This window comes from Myiozetetes cayanensis, unplaced genomic scaffold (genome assembly GCF_022539395.1).
Source record: "Myiozetetes cayanensis isolate MyiCay16 unplaced genomic scaffold, myiCay2020 scf5-8, whole genome shotgun sequence".
Lineage (NCBI taxonomy): Eukaryota > Metazoa > Chordata > Aves > Passeriformes > Tyrannidae > Myiozetetes > Myiozetetes cayanensis.
In genome coordinates this window covers 45,360,233-45,379,875 of record NW_026087742.1, presented here as the reverse complement: position 1 = coordinate 45,379,875, position 19,643 = coordinate 45,360,233, and the positions used below count along the sequence as shown (strand labels likewise).

Below are 19,643 nucleotides of genomic sequence, written 5' to 3'. Positions count from 1 at the left end.
ACGTTGTATTAAGTCTTCCATTTTGCAAACCTGGGCCTTAATCACCATTAATTCATCTGCAACAGATGAAGTTGATCTAAAGTAGCATTTCTGTAAATAGTGGTGTTTTTGAACTTTGTTCCATAACTGTGTGTGTATGCTGGGTTGTGCAGGGTTTCTAGATATCTTCCTTCTCAAATCCCACCAGGCTTTTTCTTCAAGCATTGCAACAATGAGAAAAATGCAAAGATAAACTTTGAGCTCTTTGTTTGTAAAAAAAGCCATTTGCAGGACAGGAGTGAATCTTTCCCGCCCTGGGTTTAAGGCAGCAGTAGTTTGAACAGGAAGTGCTGTATTTAAGTGGAATATGACTGAAACATTTTAGTGAGAAATGTGGGTTTTTTCATGTCAGTTTGATTCTGTTCAGAGATCTAGGACGGTGGGTGGAAACAGAGGAGGCAAAAGGCACAAAAGATAGTCAGAAGGGCAAGTTAAATATACTTATGGTACTCTTCTCCATGACTTAAAATGTATCTGCCTGGATCCACAACTTAATAAAATTGAAGGATTTGGTCAAAATGCTTTTAAAACTTATATTTTTTTCAAAAATTTCTGAGGAATTTGAGGTCATAAGGAATCATTGCAGTGAAAAATACCATTGCTATTTGTTAATTGAAGGACTGTCTTCTGTTAAGAGTTGATGAAGCTTCCCACCACCACCAAATTTCAACATCACCCAGGTCAAGGATTGCAATACCTTTCTGATGCCATCACTCTACCTTTTTGCATGTAAACAACCACTTAATGTGTAATGGCTTGAAAATACTCATGATTTATTTGTTTGTTTTCTTCACAGGCTGGAATGGTGTTAAGATGTGGATACTTCTGGTTTGGCTTGTTTCTCGTACCCACTGCGTGCCTTGTTAAAGACGTGGCATGGACAGCGTAAGTACCAGACCAGTCCTCTTGGTGTTTTATGAATTATGCTGTGTTCACGTGTTGTCCAGTTCAGTATTGTTCTGTAAAGAACTCTGAAACCTTTCAATAAATGCGAAATGGTACTCCTTTGGAAGGGAAAAGAGGTGAAGTGGGTGTGATTTCTCACCTGCCGATGCAACCGGCAATGTGAGAGAATGAATAGTTAGTCCTGAATCTGAAGGAGGAAGGCCATGTCTGAGTAATGAACGTGTGTCACCTTATGATTATCTGTATTGTCTATCCTTTACTTAAAGGCAAATTTAAAATGGACATCAGAGACTTTTTGTTCCTAAAAAGGAGCAAATAATTTGTTCAATCTGTCTAAGCTTAGGTAGAAAGTAAAAATGTGACACTCTAACCCATTCTCAGTAAGCTGTCTCAGTAAGTTATTCATCAGCTGCATTTTAGGTTCTCCTTCAGCAGCAGATCTTCCAAAACTTAAATATAAAGTGTAGAGTATTGCTGTTCTCTCAGTTGAGGTCGTAATGATTCTTTCCCTGACCAGAGAGGAGGAACAAGCTTGTGAAATACAGGCCGGTGTAATCCCCTTCTCTCAAAACTCTGTGGTTTCAAAGCATTACAGGAGGCAAGCAATTTCAGGAACTTAGATTTAAAGGGAAGCAACTTACCTTCTCTACCATTGCAATTTAAAATTCAGAAGTATCATTTTCATTTAGAATTTCTGGTGTTTTGTTCAGCTTGCTTTTTAGTGTCTTGAGCACCAAACCTTTCATTCTTTCCCTTGGAAAACAACTAAGAAGGTTTTGTTGCATGGATATGTAATAACCTTGTGCAAGGAGGACCCAGGACATTCTTGGGCAAAAGGCAGATCCTAACTGGAGTAAAGAAGAAAGACATGTTAGCTTGTCACTTTTCACAAAGGCTCAAAGTGGAAACATCGTAACACATAACACTTAGCTCCAGGAATGAACTGTTGGTCAGTCAAAGAAGATTTTTAGAATTCCAGAACTATTTAGGTTGGAAAGGACCTTTAATAGCATCAAGTCCATTTGTAAACCTAGCACTACAAAGTCCACCAATCTGCAGAAAATACTGACAAAAAGCAGAAACTTTCCCAAACACAGGCACATTTCAAACGTCATTATGATATCAAGTCATATGTACAGATCTGAAAAATGTGGGGTTTATTCATATGGTGTTGATAGCACAGCTAAATTAAATTGGTAATAGGTAAACCTACCGATCAGTACATACTTCTTAAACGATTTCCTGTTGTCTCCCTCAGCTTAATTTTCACAAGCTACTGCTAAAATTAAAACTAGTTATCATACTGTAATATTTCTGTCCAGGCTAATACTATGGTTTAATAGTCCAGCATATTACAGGGCTTTTTGTTGCACTCACTAAACTTCTTCAATTGAAAATTATTTTAAAATTCTAAAAGTGAAGCCAAAATGTTTAAATTTACACACTTAACTGTGTCTGTGACCAGCTCCTTAAAGTTCTGGGGAAAAAAAAAAAAATTAAAAATTCATTTAGCCTTGCTCCTGTGTCAGGCATTATTTAAAGTTATCTACTTAGAAGCCAGTGGAACTTTTGTGATTAAATCTAAATAGGAGATGAACTGTTTGCAGCATCAGGGATCAAATTTATGTAAAGATGTCCAAGATTACACTTTAATTTTTTAAATGTTTTCATGATAGTTGAGTGTCCTGAAGTTGTCCTCTGTTCTTATCAGTTTTTGGCAAAAATGACTTATGAATTGTAAAACAGGCCAGACCATGGCAGACTCATCCTCAGCTATTAGTCATTTTAAACTCTGTTACTGACTCAGCCTGTTCTTTAATATTTCTTGGAGGAATCTCAGCAACATAATCCTTTCAGTGGTTCAGACCAAGAATGTACAGAGATTGTGAAGCTCTCAAGACAAACGTGTATGATTGATATGCTAGATATTTTCCCAACAGATTTTAAACAGGAGGCTCCTATCAACATTAAACAAAAAATCTGTTCTCTGAGCAGGACTTTTTTTTTCCCCTAACCCCTCACTGAAAAATTAACACCATTAACATTTTAACTAGGATAAATGAAATGACACAGCTATCAGCACTGCCATATGGAAGGAGTAAAGGTCTGTTTCCTTTCCAAGAGGCTTGCCATTTAAAACTGGAGCCTAAGGCCTCTGGAAATCAGCCGGCACATTTCCACAGCAGTGGTTACACCACATCACTCTCTGTAATTCAGCAGAATATGGTTTTGGCCATAAAATTATAGCAACTCTGATTTCTCGTGATCATGGAATTTATCCCTTTCAGTTTCTTTTGGATATGAAGCGTATGTCTGCAGAAAGAGCATCCATGTGACCCAAAAGGTACATGCCTAATTGCAGTACAAAATACTACCAGAATACCATAAACATGTTACAGAATTTTTGTCTGGAAAAAGGTTGACTGGAAAGACCTATCCAAATCTTCTGGTTTTAAACTGCTGTGCTGTGTCCACTCTCAAAACTTCTAATGCTGGAAGCAAGAATGAGTTTTACATGTTCCCTTTGTTACACAGGCTACAATTGTCAACACATCACTTAACTCCCATGTTCTCTGCAGCTCCAGGCTGTTATTTTTACCTTTTTTTTTTCTTTTTAAATGAAATTGAGGAAATGTGGAAAACTCTTTTTAAAGAGAGGAAGCTTATTATTAATACATGGTTGAAATACCACATTATTAACTTTGGTCCACTACCCCGAATTCAGTACCTTGGTTTACCTTGTAAAAGTTCTAGCTGTGCAACCATCTGAATGAACAGAGCTTTATAAGGTGAGTGCTTCCTCACAGTTGGCACTTGTGACTTGAATACGTGTCACCGGCGCTAGGAAGTCTTGAAATAGCTGAGCCACAGAGTTACGTGGGAATCATAAAAATGCAGAGTGGATTTCAGCAAAATCAGGCAAGAGGGCAAGAATTTAGTCATAATTGGTATCTCAGTACTTACATTACAGTGGAAAATTTCATGAGCATTCCAATCATTACCAAAATTTTCATGTACTCTTTTTTTTTTTTTTTTTTTTTAATGTCGGGGAAGAAGCATTTTGCACTTGCCAGCTCTGCTGTGTAAGTAAGAGAAGGTACGAGGAGCTCTTCCTATCCTTGCACATACCTGCAGTCCCTGGAATGCAAGACTTGTAAGGTGGCAGTGAGGATAATGGGCCACAATAGAGGTGGTGTCATGTTTGAGAAATGTTTATGAATGTTACTATGCTTTTCCCTGACAGATTCTGGTCTCCTGACCCCCCCAAATATCCTCCTAGGGCAAGAAATTAATGTACTTCCCTGGCTTGGAAGGGGAAGGGCCATACAAAACACACAGATAACCTTCTGCCTGTTCTTATGGTCTCTGATCTTAATATCCCAGTGTGTGAGGGTAAGGTGTGTTTGTCTTTATGTAGTGCATCAAAATACAGCTGAACAGTAACATCAAACAGAAGTTGAATGTGCATCTATGGCCACTTGTAAAGTACTGAGCTAAACGCTAAGACTCCTACCCGTGTTTCTATGTATCAAAAGTTTATAATATGCCATAGTGAAAACATCATAAAGTTTCGAGTCCCGTTGCCAGCAGTCCATGGAATATTTGCAGTTGACTTTGATAGGAGCAAGCCCAGACTCTGAGGCAATTGCAGTACCATATTTTAGTATTTGTTTTTGAGGGAACATCATGTGGATAGGTTAGCTCAGGCCCTTTTTATGTTTTTATATTTATTTATAAGTACTTGATTACTGACCCTTCCATGGATGCTGTTGCTTCCAAGTGAAGGAGTGACTCAATGCGTAAGAACTACCAGTGGGTTTATTGTTGCTTTATGGATACCCAGCCCCAGCAGAGCCCTTGTGTTTCACTGTTTCACACTACTCACAAAACACTTCAGTGTCCCCAACTTCAGACCAAAAGTATTTTTTCCATACTGTGCCATATCAGCCTCCTTGAGCTGTGCTGCACAGATTGGACTTGTTGCTCAAGGCCTGCTAAGTTTTGATTCAATATTTGCCCTAAGAGTGAACATCGTCTCTTACGGTGTATGGCAAGATACACCCGGAGCCTTGGGAGAGATGGAATAACTTGTATGTATTTGTTCTTGTCTGTGGGGAAAACTGGTTATAAACGATTTGAAAAATTCCAAACACGCTCACTCTTCAAGTTTGCAATAGTAGGTATGGCCTCTTTAAAAGGTAAGAGAGGAGTTCAAGGTCAAAATTTCAATGTATTTATTTAAATTAAAGACTGCGATGGTGAAGTCAACCAGAAAGATTATAAGAATTAATAGCCTCAAAGCGTTCTCATTTTAATAGCTATATTTTCCCTTCCTCAAAGAGGAGACCAGTCTAATCATTAGCCTAACTAGTTATAGCAACTTGAATCTAATTAATTTCTGTGCAGCTGTTGGTAATCTCACATTGTTGAAGCATTAGGCATTTTAAAAATATCCTCACAACTCATTTCTTTCTACACAGTATGTTGGTGTTGCAAATCATACACCTCTGTTGGTTTAACAGCATGTTCTTCTAAGTACATCCTGATAATCTTTACTTCCAGATTTTGCTATGCTTCATCTTTTGTTGTTCTGGGTTTTTTTCTATTAAATGCAGATATGTTTTGAAAGTAGTTTTCATTTAGCTTCTCATATTTAGGCATTTGCCTAATTCAGCAACACCAGAGGACTTGGATATCCTAGTATTAATATCAAGGCAGTGTCATCCTAAATAGTATCAGCAAAGATTTTGTGGTCTTTGTTTCTTATTCCCCATGGAAGGAGCTCTAAGTATCATACTTCTTAAAAATAAATACATCTTCATTATATTTTAATTACATATACACCAGTTATTCTTTGCCTCCTAGAGGGAGTTTGGCATTGTTTCATATCATTGGTTAAAGATTTAGTGTCTGCATGTGAGATTTTTATAAAACTTTTAAAGAAATTTTTGCCATCTCTAGACTTGAAGAATATTATGTTAATGCCATGAAGGAAGTACTGTCTCAGCCAACCTGGCTCCATCTTGTCTTCTTTTGCAGTCACTTGCAAATCATTATATTCTCATGGGACATTTATCCTCCTTTAAGTGACACAAAAGAGAAAGCTGATCAAAAACTGCCCATTGAAGAAAGATCCCTGCTTTTTTTTATTCTTGCTTTGTACATGTCAAGACAAAGGGGACTAGATTCTCTCCCCTGGATCAATGTAGTGTAGGTGTAATAGCAGTGGAGCAGTAGGTAAAACTGGGGGTAAAAAGGTCAAGTCTCTTTAAGGGGGGCATTGTACTCTAAATTTTGGTTACAGGTGTGGTACATAGGTTGCTCTTTCAGTCCTCAAGCTGAGGAATTAGGACACAGCCAGTTTTGTTACTGTCAGTTTGGAAGTTCATTGGGGAGAGAAGTTCCTTTCCAGTCATGTCAGAATGATAAACAAAAAGCAGGGGGTTTGAATGGCAATTACTATCTGAGACACTCCTCGGGTTTTCAGAGCAGTGCCACACGACAAAGTGGAATCTTGTTTTACTGCCATGAATATTCAATGAATCCCAGCCCTTTGTTTGAATGCCTGGGTTCTGAGCAGTCCCACGGCAGCGGTGTCAGATAGCTTGGCTGCTTAGTTAGGTTTCGAGTGTTCTGTTGAAGCATCTCTGTTGAATTTGAAGTCCTCCTGTTTTCTCATTTCCTATGTATTTTTTCCCAGGTATTGTGAACCTGAACTAACATGGAAATAGTAGTGTACCTTCTTTTCCAAATCCTTCAAGGGAAGAAGGCCCTGTGCCTCTCCCCTGACAGGTAAATTTGAGGGTTTGCAGCAAAACAAATGTTCACATGGCTTTTTGTTTTGTCTTTTCCTTGTGTTACAGGGCTAAGCATACCTACCATAAAACTTTGCTGGAACAAGTTCAGGAGTTGGAGACGAAGACAAGAGAGCTGGGAAAAGCCATGCTTCGTGATAGTAATGGAAAGAGGTGGGGCAAGTCTGTGCTAAAATGTTTAAAGCAACGTTTTGTCCTTCTCGTCCTTTCCCCTCCCTATTTCTCGCTTACCATTGATTCTAGACAGGGTAAGAAGACTTCTCTCCTGTATTATTAATTTATTGTTTTTCCCTTTCATATATGTCTGTTTCCCCCACTGAAACCAGCCCTTTCATTTCCATGTCTTCTGCATTATTGCTGTGAGGCTGTATTGGAAACTGCTGCTCAGTCACCCTGCCTGGTAACATGTAGTGCTATTACCTGGCTACTGGGCCAGACTGCTTTTGAAAGCACTTTGTTATATGTCATGCAAAAAAAATTAAGAAATTGTATGATAACCATGTTAGGGGTGGGAACTGTCAGCAGCTCAGGATATCAAGATTGTAGCTAAAAGGAGAACCGTCTAATCCAATGTGCCCTACTACTTTATCCAGTTTTACCTTAATGTTTTTTTCATGCTCTTGCTTTTTTCACTACAGCTTACAGGCCTGTTGCTTTCAGGATTCTCAGTTTCTTGTTTTGCCTCTCCCTTATAACTGCACCATATGGACTTGAATATATTGCTATTATTGAATCTTCCATTGTATGGGGAGAGTATGTGTTGTGTGGGAACTTTTGTCTTTCCTGAAAGAAGCTAAAGAAAATCATGGTCAGGCTTTTACATCCAACAGTTTCATTTACCATCTCAGAATGGGGTTCTGCATCAGCTGGTCGGAAAAGCTCTCGAAGTTCAAAAAGGTTTTAGAACTAACTCTTATGTTCCTTACACAATATGGCACCACATGACTTGCTAAGAAACTGCATGATCATTAAACTGGATTTTAGCAAACCTTATAAACTAGCAAACTGAGTGGAATGGGGCTTTTAAAAGATTTTGTTCTTCTGGGGCAGGGTCATCCTTTGAGCCTTTGATGTCTATTCTGAGGTAAACTAATTGCCATATTGTAGCTGCTGCTAAGACGAGCAGATAGTAGATTTTTTTTTCAACTGAACTTGTGAGTTAATAAGGACTGTTTTTAGAGAAAATTATCAGGGAGTGAGTTTACTGAGATTATGGTAAACTGAAAAGCTTTAAAAAATGCTTGTGTGAACTTTAGTGTGTTTATAAGATGTCCTTAATGACCAGAGTTCGCTTCTCAGAGGCCAAGACAAAGTAAACACAGTGTTATTGATTAAGATCACTTCAAAACACTTGGTATCTTCAGTTTTTATTTAGAGTAATTTTTCTGCTGTGACTTTTAGATCCCACAGAACACAGTTTATAAGTTCTGCTCACTAGCAAAAGTCACAAACTGCACATCAAACGATTTGAAAAGAGAAAGCAAACTTTGCAGGACTGGTCAACAAAGGCAACCTTCTATGCCACAATTAAAACTAACAAAGATACTTTAAATCAGGCATATAATTAAATAATGGGCCTTGTTTTTAGAGGGCTAAGCATTCACCTGGCAATCAGTTGGGCCAAAGCACTTGGGTTACCATGATCAGATCAGCCTCCCAAGCAAGAAAGGTATAAGTTGGTGTTGGGAGGTGCTGACTGATTGTGAGATTAGACACCAGCCAGGTAAGTGGAAACAAGACCAGCAGAAACTTGGCTGTTCCCAGGCACACGGCTCTGGTAGTATGAGCCCCTTGGGTGTTGCTATGGTTCCTATCCGTGCACAGAATGTGAGGTTGCATTGGTGTTGGTTTGTAGCATTTGTGTTTTTCCTGCTAGTGTTTAATGCCAGATACTGACAGCTGAAGGAGGAGAGTGAGTCAGCTTTCTGCCTGATAGATCCCTGGGTTGCAAGGCGGGTTGATACGCTGTTAACAGCGAGAGAGACACTTAGCATTTGATCTGTTTATATGTGCGTGTCTGTGTCTCCAAGAACTTGATGGGTTTCTTCTCTGTTTACACACTGTCCTGACTTTCTGTAAATTTAATGGCCATGTTGTAATTCATTCATACGCTGCATGTTTTCATAGCCTTTTACTTTATTGCATTCTCACTGCAAACTCTTTCATCTGCATTCCTCCTCCATATAGCTTCACTTCATTCCCGAAACGCTTGCATGGAGATGATGTAAGGAATCACTTCTGGCTCTCCTTCCCCTTTTCCCTCCCCCCTTCTTTCCATACATTTGTTTCTTCTCATTCCTAATTGCTCCCAGATTTTCTGGGTGGTCCATCTGTGAACTAGATAATGGTAGAGTGCCTCTGCCTGCTAGGAGCTGGTGTGTGCTGTGCTTGTGTTGTGGCCTCCTGAGTGCTCTTCGGAGTTTTTCTGTCTTTTATCTCTTTTGTTTGTCTCCTGGCTCTTTCACACCTGCTAGAAATCATGTGCTTGTCCAAAGGGAAGGGTGAGGGTGGGAAAGAAACACAGTGGGAACTTTCTGCAGTTACAGTCTCTCTGGTTCATGTTCTTTATTTTTTAAAAATTTCCTTGAAGCTGGTGGAAATGTGTGCTAAGGCACATGCTTTACTCTGCCCTCCTGCCTGTAGCCCCATTGCACTTGGGATATTTCTGGCAATGTGACATTATGCAGGAAGGGAAAGTAATGGGAGTCTTCTCATTTCTAATGGAAAGTGTGGAGCTGCGTAAAAACTCCACGGGTCTGTCTGTCACCTCAGCTCTTGGTTGGAAGTGTTCCTGAAAGTGTTCCAACCCGTTAGTTGTTGGTTTGTTCAGTCAGCTGTGAAAGATAAGCTGACTGTCATCGGGGTCTATTTTCCTGGCCATATAGAGGACACTATTTTTGTTCAGTGTTTTTCACAAACAAACAACAAAAAAATCACACCCAATTACAGATAAGAGAAGGATTTAGGGAGCTAATTGCTTTTATCATTTCCTAGACTTAGACAAAAAATGAGGTGCAAGATTTAAATGTTCAGGACTAATCTGCTAAACAAAAAGCAATTTGCAAAGGCCAAAAAGCATCTAGACTTGCACAACAGGATGCCATCAGTTTGCTGTGGCTCAGCTGAATTGCTGTAAAATGTGAGCAGATAACACCTGGGTTGTCTCTGCATTTGGGGAAGGAGTGCTGGGAGAGCTGCATGTGCCACTTGATACCTAAATATGCATATTGTGTCTTAGAAGGTCTTCACCCTGCCAACTGTTCTTGCTAGACACATTTTTCCGGGCTAATAAAAAATGTCTTCACGAGTGCTTGTTACGTGCTTCTGAATCTTAGCCCCTTTGAACAGTTTCTAAAAGTGAACTTGCTTGTATTGATCTAAAAAAGCAGGTGCACATTTTTGCCGTACCAATGGCAGGGAGCAAACAGCAAGGAAAGTGGTAGGTGAGGGACTGTGGTCTGTGCAGGGCAGAGTGTGTCAGCACCCTGAGCTCTACAGCTGGGTCCCAAAACCCTTGCAAATAGCATTACAGTGATGGCTTGGAGATTATATCAAATGTATAGTTTTGAGCTGTAAAGGGTCATGTTCTCATTCCTTTGTATATCTCATCTGGACAGCTGAAAAACTAATTTTCATGGAAGTTGGGATGATCAGTCAGATGATTCCAGGAGTATGGGATTCATCAGGGAAGCTGGAAAACTGGCAATTCGAGAAGCAGCAAGAGGGTTGTGCAGTAAGGGGCTGGTGGTGGATCCCACGCCACGCTTGCCTGCCTGTGGAAGATGAGTACCCACACTTGCCCTCCCCAGCCTGGGCACCTGTCAGCACCAGGGTGGACTTCAGTCCAGCTGTGACACGAGCAAGCCTTGGTGTGGGAAGGCAGAGTGGCTCCCTGGCACACTCATGTAACAAAAGGCAGGCTTTAACATTAAATTTTCATGAATTTGGAGAGGTGAGAGAGGCAGCTTGTGTGCCAAAGCAAACAAGGACATGAGAAGACACCTGCCCAGCAGATTTAATCATGTTAACATGTGAGATTTGCACAAAGAAAAACAAGTTTTCTACAGGTTTGTGTTCAAAAGTGGCATTGAGTTCAGCTGCAGAGATTCTTGTGTCTTTAAATAAGTTTACAGCTTAAATCTTGGCTCATAAAGGGCCAAACCTTCAAGTCCTCATTCACTTTTCACTCCATCTAACCTCTCATTGAAGTCTGCAGGAGTTCAGGTGTAGTAAAGTCTGATTAGGCACCAAAGCAAACTTTACTTTGGAAACTCATGTCACTTTATTGCTCCACTGGCCACCTAATGGAGAGTGAGGAAAGTTGTGCAGCACCCTCTTTGCGACAGTAGATTTCCTGTTTCAGAGAGTTTCTCTGTCTTAGAATTTCCAGAGAGCTCCCTTTGAAAGTAGCTTTTTGGTTGTTTTTTTTTTCTGTCCTGTTATTAATTGATTGGTGACCAGGATTAGAAGATTATTTCATACTGAAGAAGAACGTGGCTTTCATGATCTACTTTACAGGGAGCTGAACGGCCTGTATGGTGTATTGCAGAAAAGTGCCCGCGTCACTGAAGTATTGGGAAGAATTTCTTCAAATGGTTCGGAATTCTGGGAGGCAGTGTCTTGTCTTTAACAAAGGTGAAAGGAAGTGACTACAGACCTAGCGAGGTACAGCTGCGAGCAGGAAGGAAGCGCTGCAGTGTGCGTTTGCGCAGCATTTCTCAGTATGCCTCTTTCCCCCTTCTGCTCTCAGACACCCACTGGGGATGGCTGTGGTGCCTCTTTCATCTCCATTGCCTAACAGTTTTTTTGGTGCACCTAAAACAGGAGCTCCCCACAGTCTCTCCCCCATCTGCCTCCAACAAGGAGGCGTCCTGGTGTAGATTCTCTTTCATTTATGTGCTTCTCACCAAATCTAGCTCCGTTGCTTTAGTGAAACGTGCATGACCAGCTCTCGCCCTGAGAGCGAGTTGCCTTATTTATCTTAGCCTCGGTTTTATTTGGTGTGTGAGGGTAGATGCCTATCTCATTTCAGTAGCTGCATGACCTAGTGGGTAATTGGTGAGCTGACACAGGTACCTGTGGAGATTTCCCCGTTCCACAGGTCCCTGGGGAGGAACAAGAGGGGAACGTGGGGAGCGTGTCTCGGGCTTGTGGCTGTGCACAGAACTGAGAGGAGCAGAGGCCTCAACCTCATGCTAGCAGAAGCAGAAATGGCAAAACAGACTTAACTTTTAACAAACACGTGAGTGAGGTGAGGACCTGGTCTCATGGTTCCTGAGGAAGAGGCAAGCTTTTTTGTTAAGATCGACAGGAGTGAGGCTTGAGCTCATTATATTTCAAAGCACTTTGTCTCTTTATTGATGTATTTCAAATTACATCTGCTTGAAATGGGAGACCATGCCAGTAAGACCCCTTCACATCAGCTGGTACAATGAATCTTACTTGAATCAACCTCAGTCTGATGCTTTCAACTGGTTAAATGGCATTGGATGTTTGGAGCTGAATTCTTGTTTCATGAACGAGTTGACTTCAGTCTATTTGCTCAGGATACACATGACTGTCATCTGAATCCAGCCCATCCAGTGCAGCTGAGTGTAAAATGAGGTTCAAGAGGGAGAGGTGTATTTTGGGTTTTGAGGTTTCAGCATCCTTTTTATCAGTTTTTCCAGATGTTCTTCACACCATTTCTGGGAAGCAAAGGCGAGATTTCTCCACCAGCGTACACAAGAAAGTGACTGGCATATTTATGATTTTTCCTTGCAGCTTTTCTAGTAAAAAGATATTAGACTCCTTTTACTAGCAAAAAGCACATAAAATAATATCAGTGGGGTTTTTTTAAATTCTTTGATTCCATATGGTAAACATTCATGTATGGTAGGTGGAAAATGCATAATCTTGTTTTATTTTACACTTGACCCTTTCTCTCTCCCTCCTGTCCCATATCAGTAAGGAATCATCACATTATTACCTTGTTTTAACATGTACAGTTAATTTCTGGCATTTCTAACCCATGTGTGTGAGGCAGTTGAAATCACTAGGTTTGATTCCACTGTGGGGAGGCTGTGGGGCAGAGCTGGGAAGGGGCAGAGGACAGAGGAGGTTTCAAAACCTGGCCAGAGGGTTGAAGGGGGGAGTTACCACATTCCACTGACACTGGGGACCCAGGTGCCCGGTTTGAGCTGACATGCCTCTTCTCTGGTGCAATTAATTATTTCACATCCTCATTGTACCTATCACGTAACCTTGAGGGAGATCCATTGCACAAATAGGGTTAAAACCTGGTGACCTGGAGAAGGATTTAGGGCTGTGATCAAATCTGCTACCAAAGTCAAAGTTGACGGAGGTACAGTATCAGCACAAAGGCCAAAATGAAGCCGTAAATTGAAAAGAAAGATTAGAAAAAAGAGAACATAACAAGATGAGAATTAAAACTGATTAAGGGGCCAATCCCTCTGATGCCTAATCCTAAGTTACTGGCTTGGGCACTGGGGATCTCCGCAGGGGAGAGAAGAAATCTTCCCTCCAGGCTGCACAGCAGGAGAACTGCTCCATAACAACTGTTCCAGCCTAATGGCTTCAGCAGTCTGCCTGGACCCTGGCTCCTCTCCTGGCTTACACGGTCTGGGAAGAGAGGCCGGACAGTCAGTATTCACCCTTCTGATTTGTGGTAAAGAATAAAGTGCTAAGTTATGCACAGCAAGAACAAGAAAACACAAGTTGTATTAGGTATTAAATATTTAGTGGACAATTACAAAATACTTAAAAGCTTACAGAAAGGCAGTTTGAGTTTTTTTACAGATCAGCCAAATGTCATGGGCTGTACTCTAAATTGTATCATGACACTTTCAACGTTCACCATTTTTTGTTGTTGCCCTGAGCTGTTCTTAAGCTTTATTCTTAAGCTTTTATTTTATCTCTAAAGAAAAGGAAGAAAAAAGCTGATAAGAGGAGTTCAGAGTTTTTGAAGACAGAAGTAACTTTAACTTAAGTAAGAGTATGTAAGTGGATTTGCATGGAAAATCCAGAAAACTTGGATAAAAAAGAACAAAACAAATCACAAACCACACACAAAGACCCCAAACCAAAAAAACATCTATACATAGAGACCAAGCATGGAAAACTTCAACCTCCAAGGTGACTGCCTCTGAAAAAATGAGTGAGTAGGAAAAGAATGTTATAATTGCAACTGTATTGCCACCTTATCTGTAAAGGGTATGACCAAGCACCTAGTAGAGTAAGTGCAAAGTGAGGCACTTAGGGACAAGAAGTTAGCAGCACTGATACCAAAAGGAGGATAGCTGAAAAGCAGCAAGCCACACTTTGCCTTTACTGCTTCTGAAATGGTTAAATTGAGTCAGTTCCCACATTTTGGAAAGGCTGAAGGCAAAACTGGGCAGTTTTAATTAAGTTGGTTGACTTTGGGACAGCTAACAAGGGTGTTTGCCCCCCCTCCCCCCCCCCTCAAGGAAATGTATAAACACATGCATAGTGTTTGCAGTGCTTAGAAATGGAAGGTATTTTAAGCAGACAGAGAGATTTCAATTATTTTCTTAGCGTTGTTGCATTTCAGAGAGGAATGTGATGTTTCATGTCTGACTTTTTTAGATGGTATTTCTAAAATGTGCTTGGTCTTGTTGTGGGTTCACCCTGACTGGACACCAGGTTCCCCTCAAAGCTGCTCCGTTACTCACCCTCCGTCTTTGAGCTAAGTGGCATTGACTCTGTAGGACATGGAGGAAGCTCCTGGCAGCTTCTCACAGAAGCCACCTCTGTACACCCCTACTGCCCCCCACTTGCTTTGCAATCCCAATAAATACCCCTCAGTTCTAAGAAGTAGTCTTTGAAAGGCGTTTAGGAGCAAGTCTCAAAAATGAAGGGTAGAATGGATTGTCCAACTGATTCTAGGAGACAGGAAAGGAATCTGGCTTTTCTGCCTTAGGACATTGTTAATGACAAAAGAAAATGTAAATCATCCTTGCTTGTCACTGGAAGGAAAAGTTTTGTCCTACTTTTATCCATTCCTCTTTAAGGACCAATTTGAAGAAGATTTTGTGGGCTTTAAGTGGAGAATCTGGCTCTAGAACTCTGTATACGATCTGGGTGCTGCAGATGGAGGCTGGCTGAAGCTCACATGCCTCGGCCTCTGCTGTTGCAGGATGGTTCTGCCATGCATACGGGGTGATGTGGCAACATGGGTAGGCCTGTGTGCACCTGCTGTGGGGCCTGCTGCTGCCTGCTGGCTGAAGGTGCTCCTTCATGCAGACCTTTGGGGTGCAGTGGGAGAGCTGCTGTTTGGCTGAAGCAGCATTCTGCCAAGCCAGATCACAAGCTGTAACAACAGTGTTTCTTCAGGGCATTGGTGAGGGCCATGGATCCATGGGTTCCTGTTGATGTGGCTGCAAGGCTGGCTTAATAATTTCATAAACCACTCATTACCGACCATGATCACATGGGCCCATCACTGCCCTGGCTTCTCAGCTGGATCAGCTCCGCTGTTTGTGGGGTCCACATGGTAAGTGAGCAGAGGGAAGCGGGCTGTTGCCAGGAGAACTGTCAGATTCTCCCCCTGGCCGGTAAGGGCAGGGGCTGCTTTAGCCATCAGTCACCACAAAGGACATCCATAGAGCTGTCGCTGAAGGTGTTTGACACTCGTAACCTTTTCACATCCAGGCGGGATAAACAACTTGCAACCACCCGTGGGCTAAGCTAAGTACCCCATGTTGCAGGCCTGGAGAGCTTCCTACTACATGGCTGCTCTCAGTATGTTCCAAGTCAGCCTTGCAGGGCCACACATCCAGATACATTTGATGCTCAGCAGGCAAACATTTGGCTGGGTAATGTCAAATATGGTTCATAAAGAAGGAAAGTTCCGTAAAGAGTTTTCTCCTATCTAGGGAAGGGGAGTTCCTCTTCTGTGGCTGTCACGTGCTCGGAAAGCCTGCTGGAGGGGAGCTGCTGAACTAACAAGGCGTAAGGGCTCAGCTTCCCTGGAAAGCTGGCTGTTGCTGAGCCCTCGGCAAGGACTTGGTACTCCTTAAACCACAGCTGTCTGCTGCAGGAGTCACTTCTGACAGGTTACTTCTTGCACCTCCCAACCTGCAAGTGGCACAAGCAACACTTCTGTCTTCATTTCTCTGTGGTTTGTGCTGGTGACCCTTTGGTCTCCTAGCCATACTTTTTTTTGTTGATGACTCGCTGAGTTTTTACAGTATGATGCAAAACAAGGATGGTTTGAGATGTCTATTTCAGCTGGATCCAGGGTGACTAAGGATCTGTGTGTGTAGACGCTGACTCTGCAAAGAAAATGCTGATTTTTGTTTTACTGTTTATGTGCGTCCTTCTGAAATGCTCCAGAGGTTTCCTTTGATTACACTGCAGCTTCATTATCAGTAATGCCTGTTTACCTTTTAAATTAAAAAGACCTCCTCCTCTGCCCTCAGAGTAAAACATTCCTGCAATCCAATCCTAGATAACAAAAAATAACATCTCCTCTGTGGATCAAAAAACCAGCAGATGCCCATCGTTGCTGCTTGTGCTGTTTTGTAGGAAGGTGATTCCTCTCTGTGATGTCTCTAAAGCGCAGAGGATGAAGGTATATTTGCTCACTTATCCAGTCAGGCCTTTCTTCCACTGCCCTGGGTTGTTCTGGGAGTTTGAGCATAGAGTTTTGCTGAACCCTCAACATTAGTGTGACTTGCATTTGAGATGATTTTCATGCTTTAATTTTGAATTCCTGGTCTGCAATAATGTTGTTTTTACATTCTCCTTATGCCAAGCCTGTGTTAGTTATTTCTCTGTCCACTGCATAACTCTTTACAGTTCCTATATGCACATTCAAGTAATGCAATTGAGTCCAAACTAAAAGAAAACAAGTTAAGCTGAGGCCTGCAGCTTTCTGGGGAAGTACCTTCAGCCAAAAGGGAGTGTCTGAAGAAGAAAAATAGGTCTCCTCTGGCCAATTACAAAGGTGTGGCCACAGACTCTGCCTGGTGTATGGTACTTGCTCTCTATCTGCCAGGACCATTATTGATGCTGTAAGCCTTTAAGCAATGAGTGAAAGGTGAGAGATGGAACTTGTGAATAAATCTTCAGGAATACCTGAGGTAGTGAATAAATCCTCAGGTATGTCCTAGCAGCCAGAGAGGAGTCTGTGAGTCCTCTTTGCCAGGTAACAGGTGGGGAGAAGCCATAGTGCTTGAACCCCTAGTTCTTCTTCAGAAGACACTTAATGGAGTTTGAGAACCAAGAGAATGAAGTGAAGATCAACAGTCTGCTTGTATAAAGGATTTGGTCATTAGAATTGATCAAAGCTGGAGAAGTCTGCTTCAGACCTTTCTTCTTGTTCTGTATATTTATTTTGTTGTGTTTTTCAGTGACTGAAAAATGTCAACAAGAAACAGCAAACTTTTATGTGAGTTACTGTTGGTATGGAAGCGATGAATTATTATGTTTTAATTCTAAAATTTTAAAAGAGAGAGAAGAATATCCTCTTTTCCCCTCAAAATCTAATCCACACCTAAAGATGGCAAGGTTAGAAACGTTCTAATCTTAGTTACTGTGTGTGTGGCCACATGGGATATTTTGCAAAAACTTCTTCTCCCTTCCCTCATTCTCTCCCCTTCCTGCTGTTGCAGTCGTGGACAATGGATTGCAAGATGTTTCTTCCAATAGGAGAGGAAGGCAGGCCAGCCAGGACTTCTAAGGCAACAATATGTTTAGCAGAGTATGTGGCAGTGGAAGGAAAGAGGCTGAACAAGGGCTTATATCTGCTGCTTTATTTGAAAATGCATATGGGCAGGAGTATGGCTGTGGAGTTAAGGGCAAAACTTCAGCCTCAGCCTTGGAGGATTTTCTATTTTAAACCAAGCTATACAATTTTACCTGTTGCTATATGCTGCAGCAGCGCTGTAGGATAGAAGAAACAGCGATGCTGCACATGCAGGCAATATAGTGAGGGCTTCATAGTTATTCAGATGACAGGGAAAACAGTTGCAGCTTTCTTGTTCTTTGGGCTTACCCACAGGTGCTGAGTATCTTGCACTGAAGAGCTGTGCTTCTGCCACAGGTTCTTTGCATGTTTTTGAGGCAGGGGTAGCAGCTGGGAAGTGTGCTTGTGTGTTTTAGTTATGTCATCTCTAGCAACCCTGGTAAGGCTTCACTAATACCTCAGTTCTGCCTTCTACAAAGTGGAAAAGCAGAAACAGAACAAGTCATTTCATGTGTGTATATCTGACTGAAGAGGGGCAGTGAGTTAAAACCAACGGCAATGAATGTATTTGCACATTTGGTGTGCTTCTAATATCTCCTCTAGCAAACTGTAACAAAACACAGAGTTCAGCTCTTGTAAGAGAAGGAGGGCTCTGATATTTTATTTTGTGTTTTTTTAACTAGGCTATGTATGTGTTTTGTCAGGGAAGATCCAATTTTAGGAGACACCTGCATCTACTTTAACCCTCCCTTTTTTGTGATCCCTGCTTTTCCCACCAGCCAATTAGTGGACTCAGGAGGACATTCTGGGTCAAGCTATACCAAATACTGCAAATCCTCATTAACGCTAATTAGCACTCAGTAGAGCTAATTGGTGGTGAAGCTCATCTTTTTTTAATTACTTCAGCAAATGAGACAGCAGAACCTTGTGGTCAGCTTTGAATTATTCTGTTTGTTTTGATGCACCTCATTTGAATGTGTAAAGCCAGATGTTTGTTGCTGAGATTTAAGGGCTGTTTGCTTTTGTGAGGGATGAGAAGAAGAGAACATAAAGATTAAATGAAGGTCTCTGTTGACACCTTAGAGCTATTCAGATAGAAAGACAGAAGAGTCATTTTATTCATGGAATTGAAAACATTGTTATGAAATAATGTGTTACCTTTAGTTTACCTTTTGATTTGTCATTCACTTAATGAATTTGTGTGATGTTTTTAGCAAAGACTTCCAGGCAGGCAGAAGTCATCTTAACCCTCTTATGAAACCATTGCAAAAATATTCCTGGCCCCAGGTATTCTGCATTATTGATAGCAACTGAAACTGCTGACTTGCGTACTGACTTTTTTTAATCCTTTTTTTCATAATAACCCTCAGAGTTGGGACATTTTAATAGTTATTGTTCTGATCTACTATTTGTTTAGTTCAAAGCATTTTGTCTGTGTCCTTTGTCCTTCATATAATTGCAAATAGATGATGCCTGTCCCTTACCCCCTCAGAGGTCACCAACTAAAGCATATTTCACTATCGCTTTCTATAAGAATGTCCAGGTTTGTGATTTCTTCCATTCTGACACAATTTTTGAGGTCCTGAATATGAACACCACTATCACGTATTCGGAGTATGATCTTATGACCTCTTATCCTTCTGCCTCAATGCATCTTAAGATGCCATCCTTAGACCCCATGAGGGTGCTTAGGCACTGACTCTGAGTCACTGGAAAGCAGAACTGAACTGAAAATTGTGGCTAATGCTCAGGATTTTTAACAAGAAGTATTTCTGTTAACAAGGCTTAACCTGTTGCCTGTGAGTGCAGTGTTGTTATTAGTTTTGTATCGAAGTATGAGGGAGACTGAGAGGTCTTCACTTTGTTACCTGTTGGCAGCAGACAAAAACCTTTTCTGAAAGCAGGGACTCGATAGGAGTGCAAACACTTTAAGAAAGCCACTTCACTTCCTTTCAGCATTTGTATTGGGAGATCTAATATCTCTTAATAAATCAAATACTCATCCATTTCAGAAGAGCTGTGTTGCATTAACCTCTGTGTATTAAGAGCTTATTTTATAGTACTTGACTGGTCTTGACTTGCAGTCTGTTTAGTCATCCCTTCTACTTAAGCCACAAATGCTCTGATTTTTCATGTGTTTTTCTTTCTCTGCGTAGATATAACGCAATATAATT

General features: G+C 41.2%; 1 protein-coding gene across 3 annotated transcripts in view; it reads left to right on the top strand.

Moving 5' to 3' along the window:
- ATP8A2 (ATPase phospholipid transporting 8A2) overlaps positions 1–19,643 on the top strand; it is a 318,028-nt gene that overhangs the window by 280,186 nt on the left and 18,199 nt on the right. For all 3 annotated transcript variants that reach the window (XM_050334134.1, XM_050334135.1, XM_050334136.1), the window contains 2 exons: positions 836–924; positions 6,810–6,914. In XM_050334134.1, the coding sequence (XP_050190091.1) occupies positions 836–924; positions 6,810–6,914 (194 nt within the window). The remainder of the gene's footprint in view (positions 1–835; positions 925–6,809; positions 6,915–19,643) is intronic.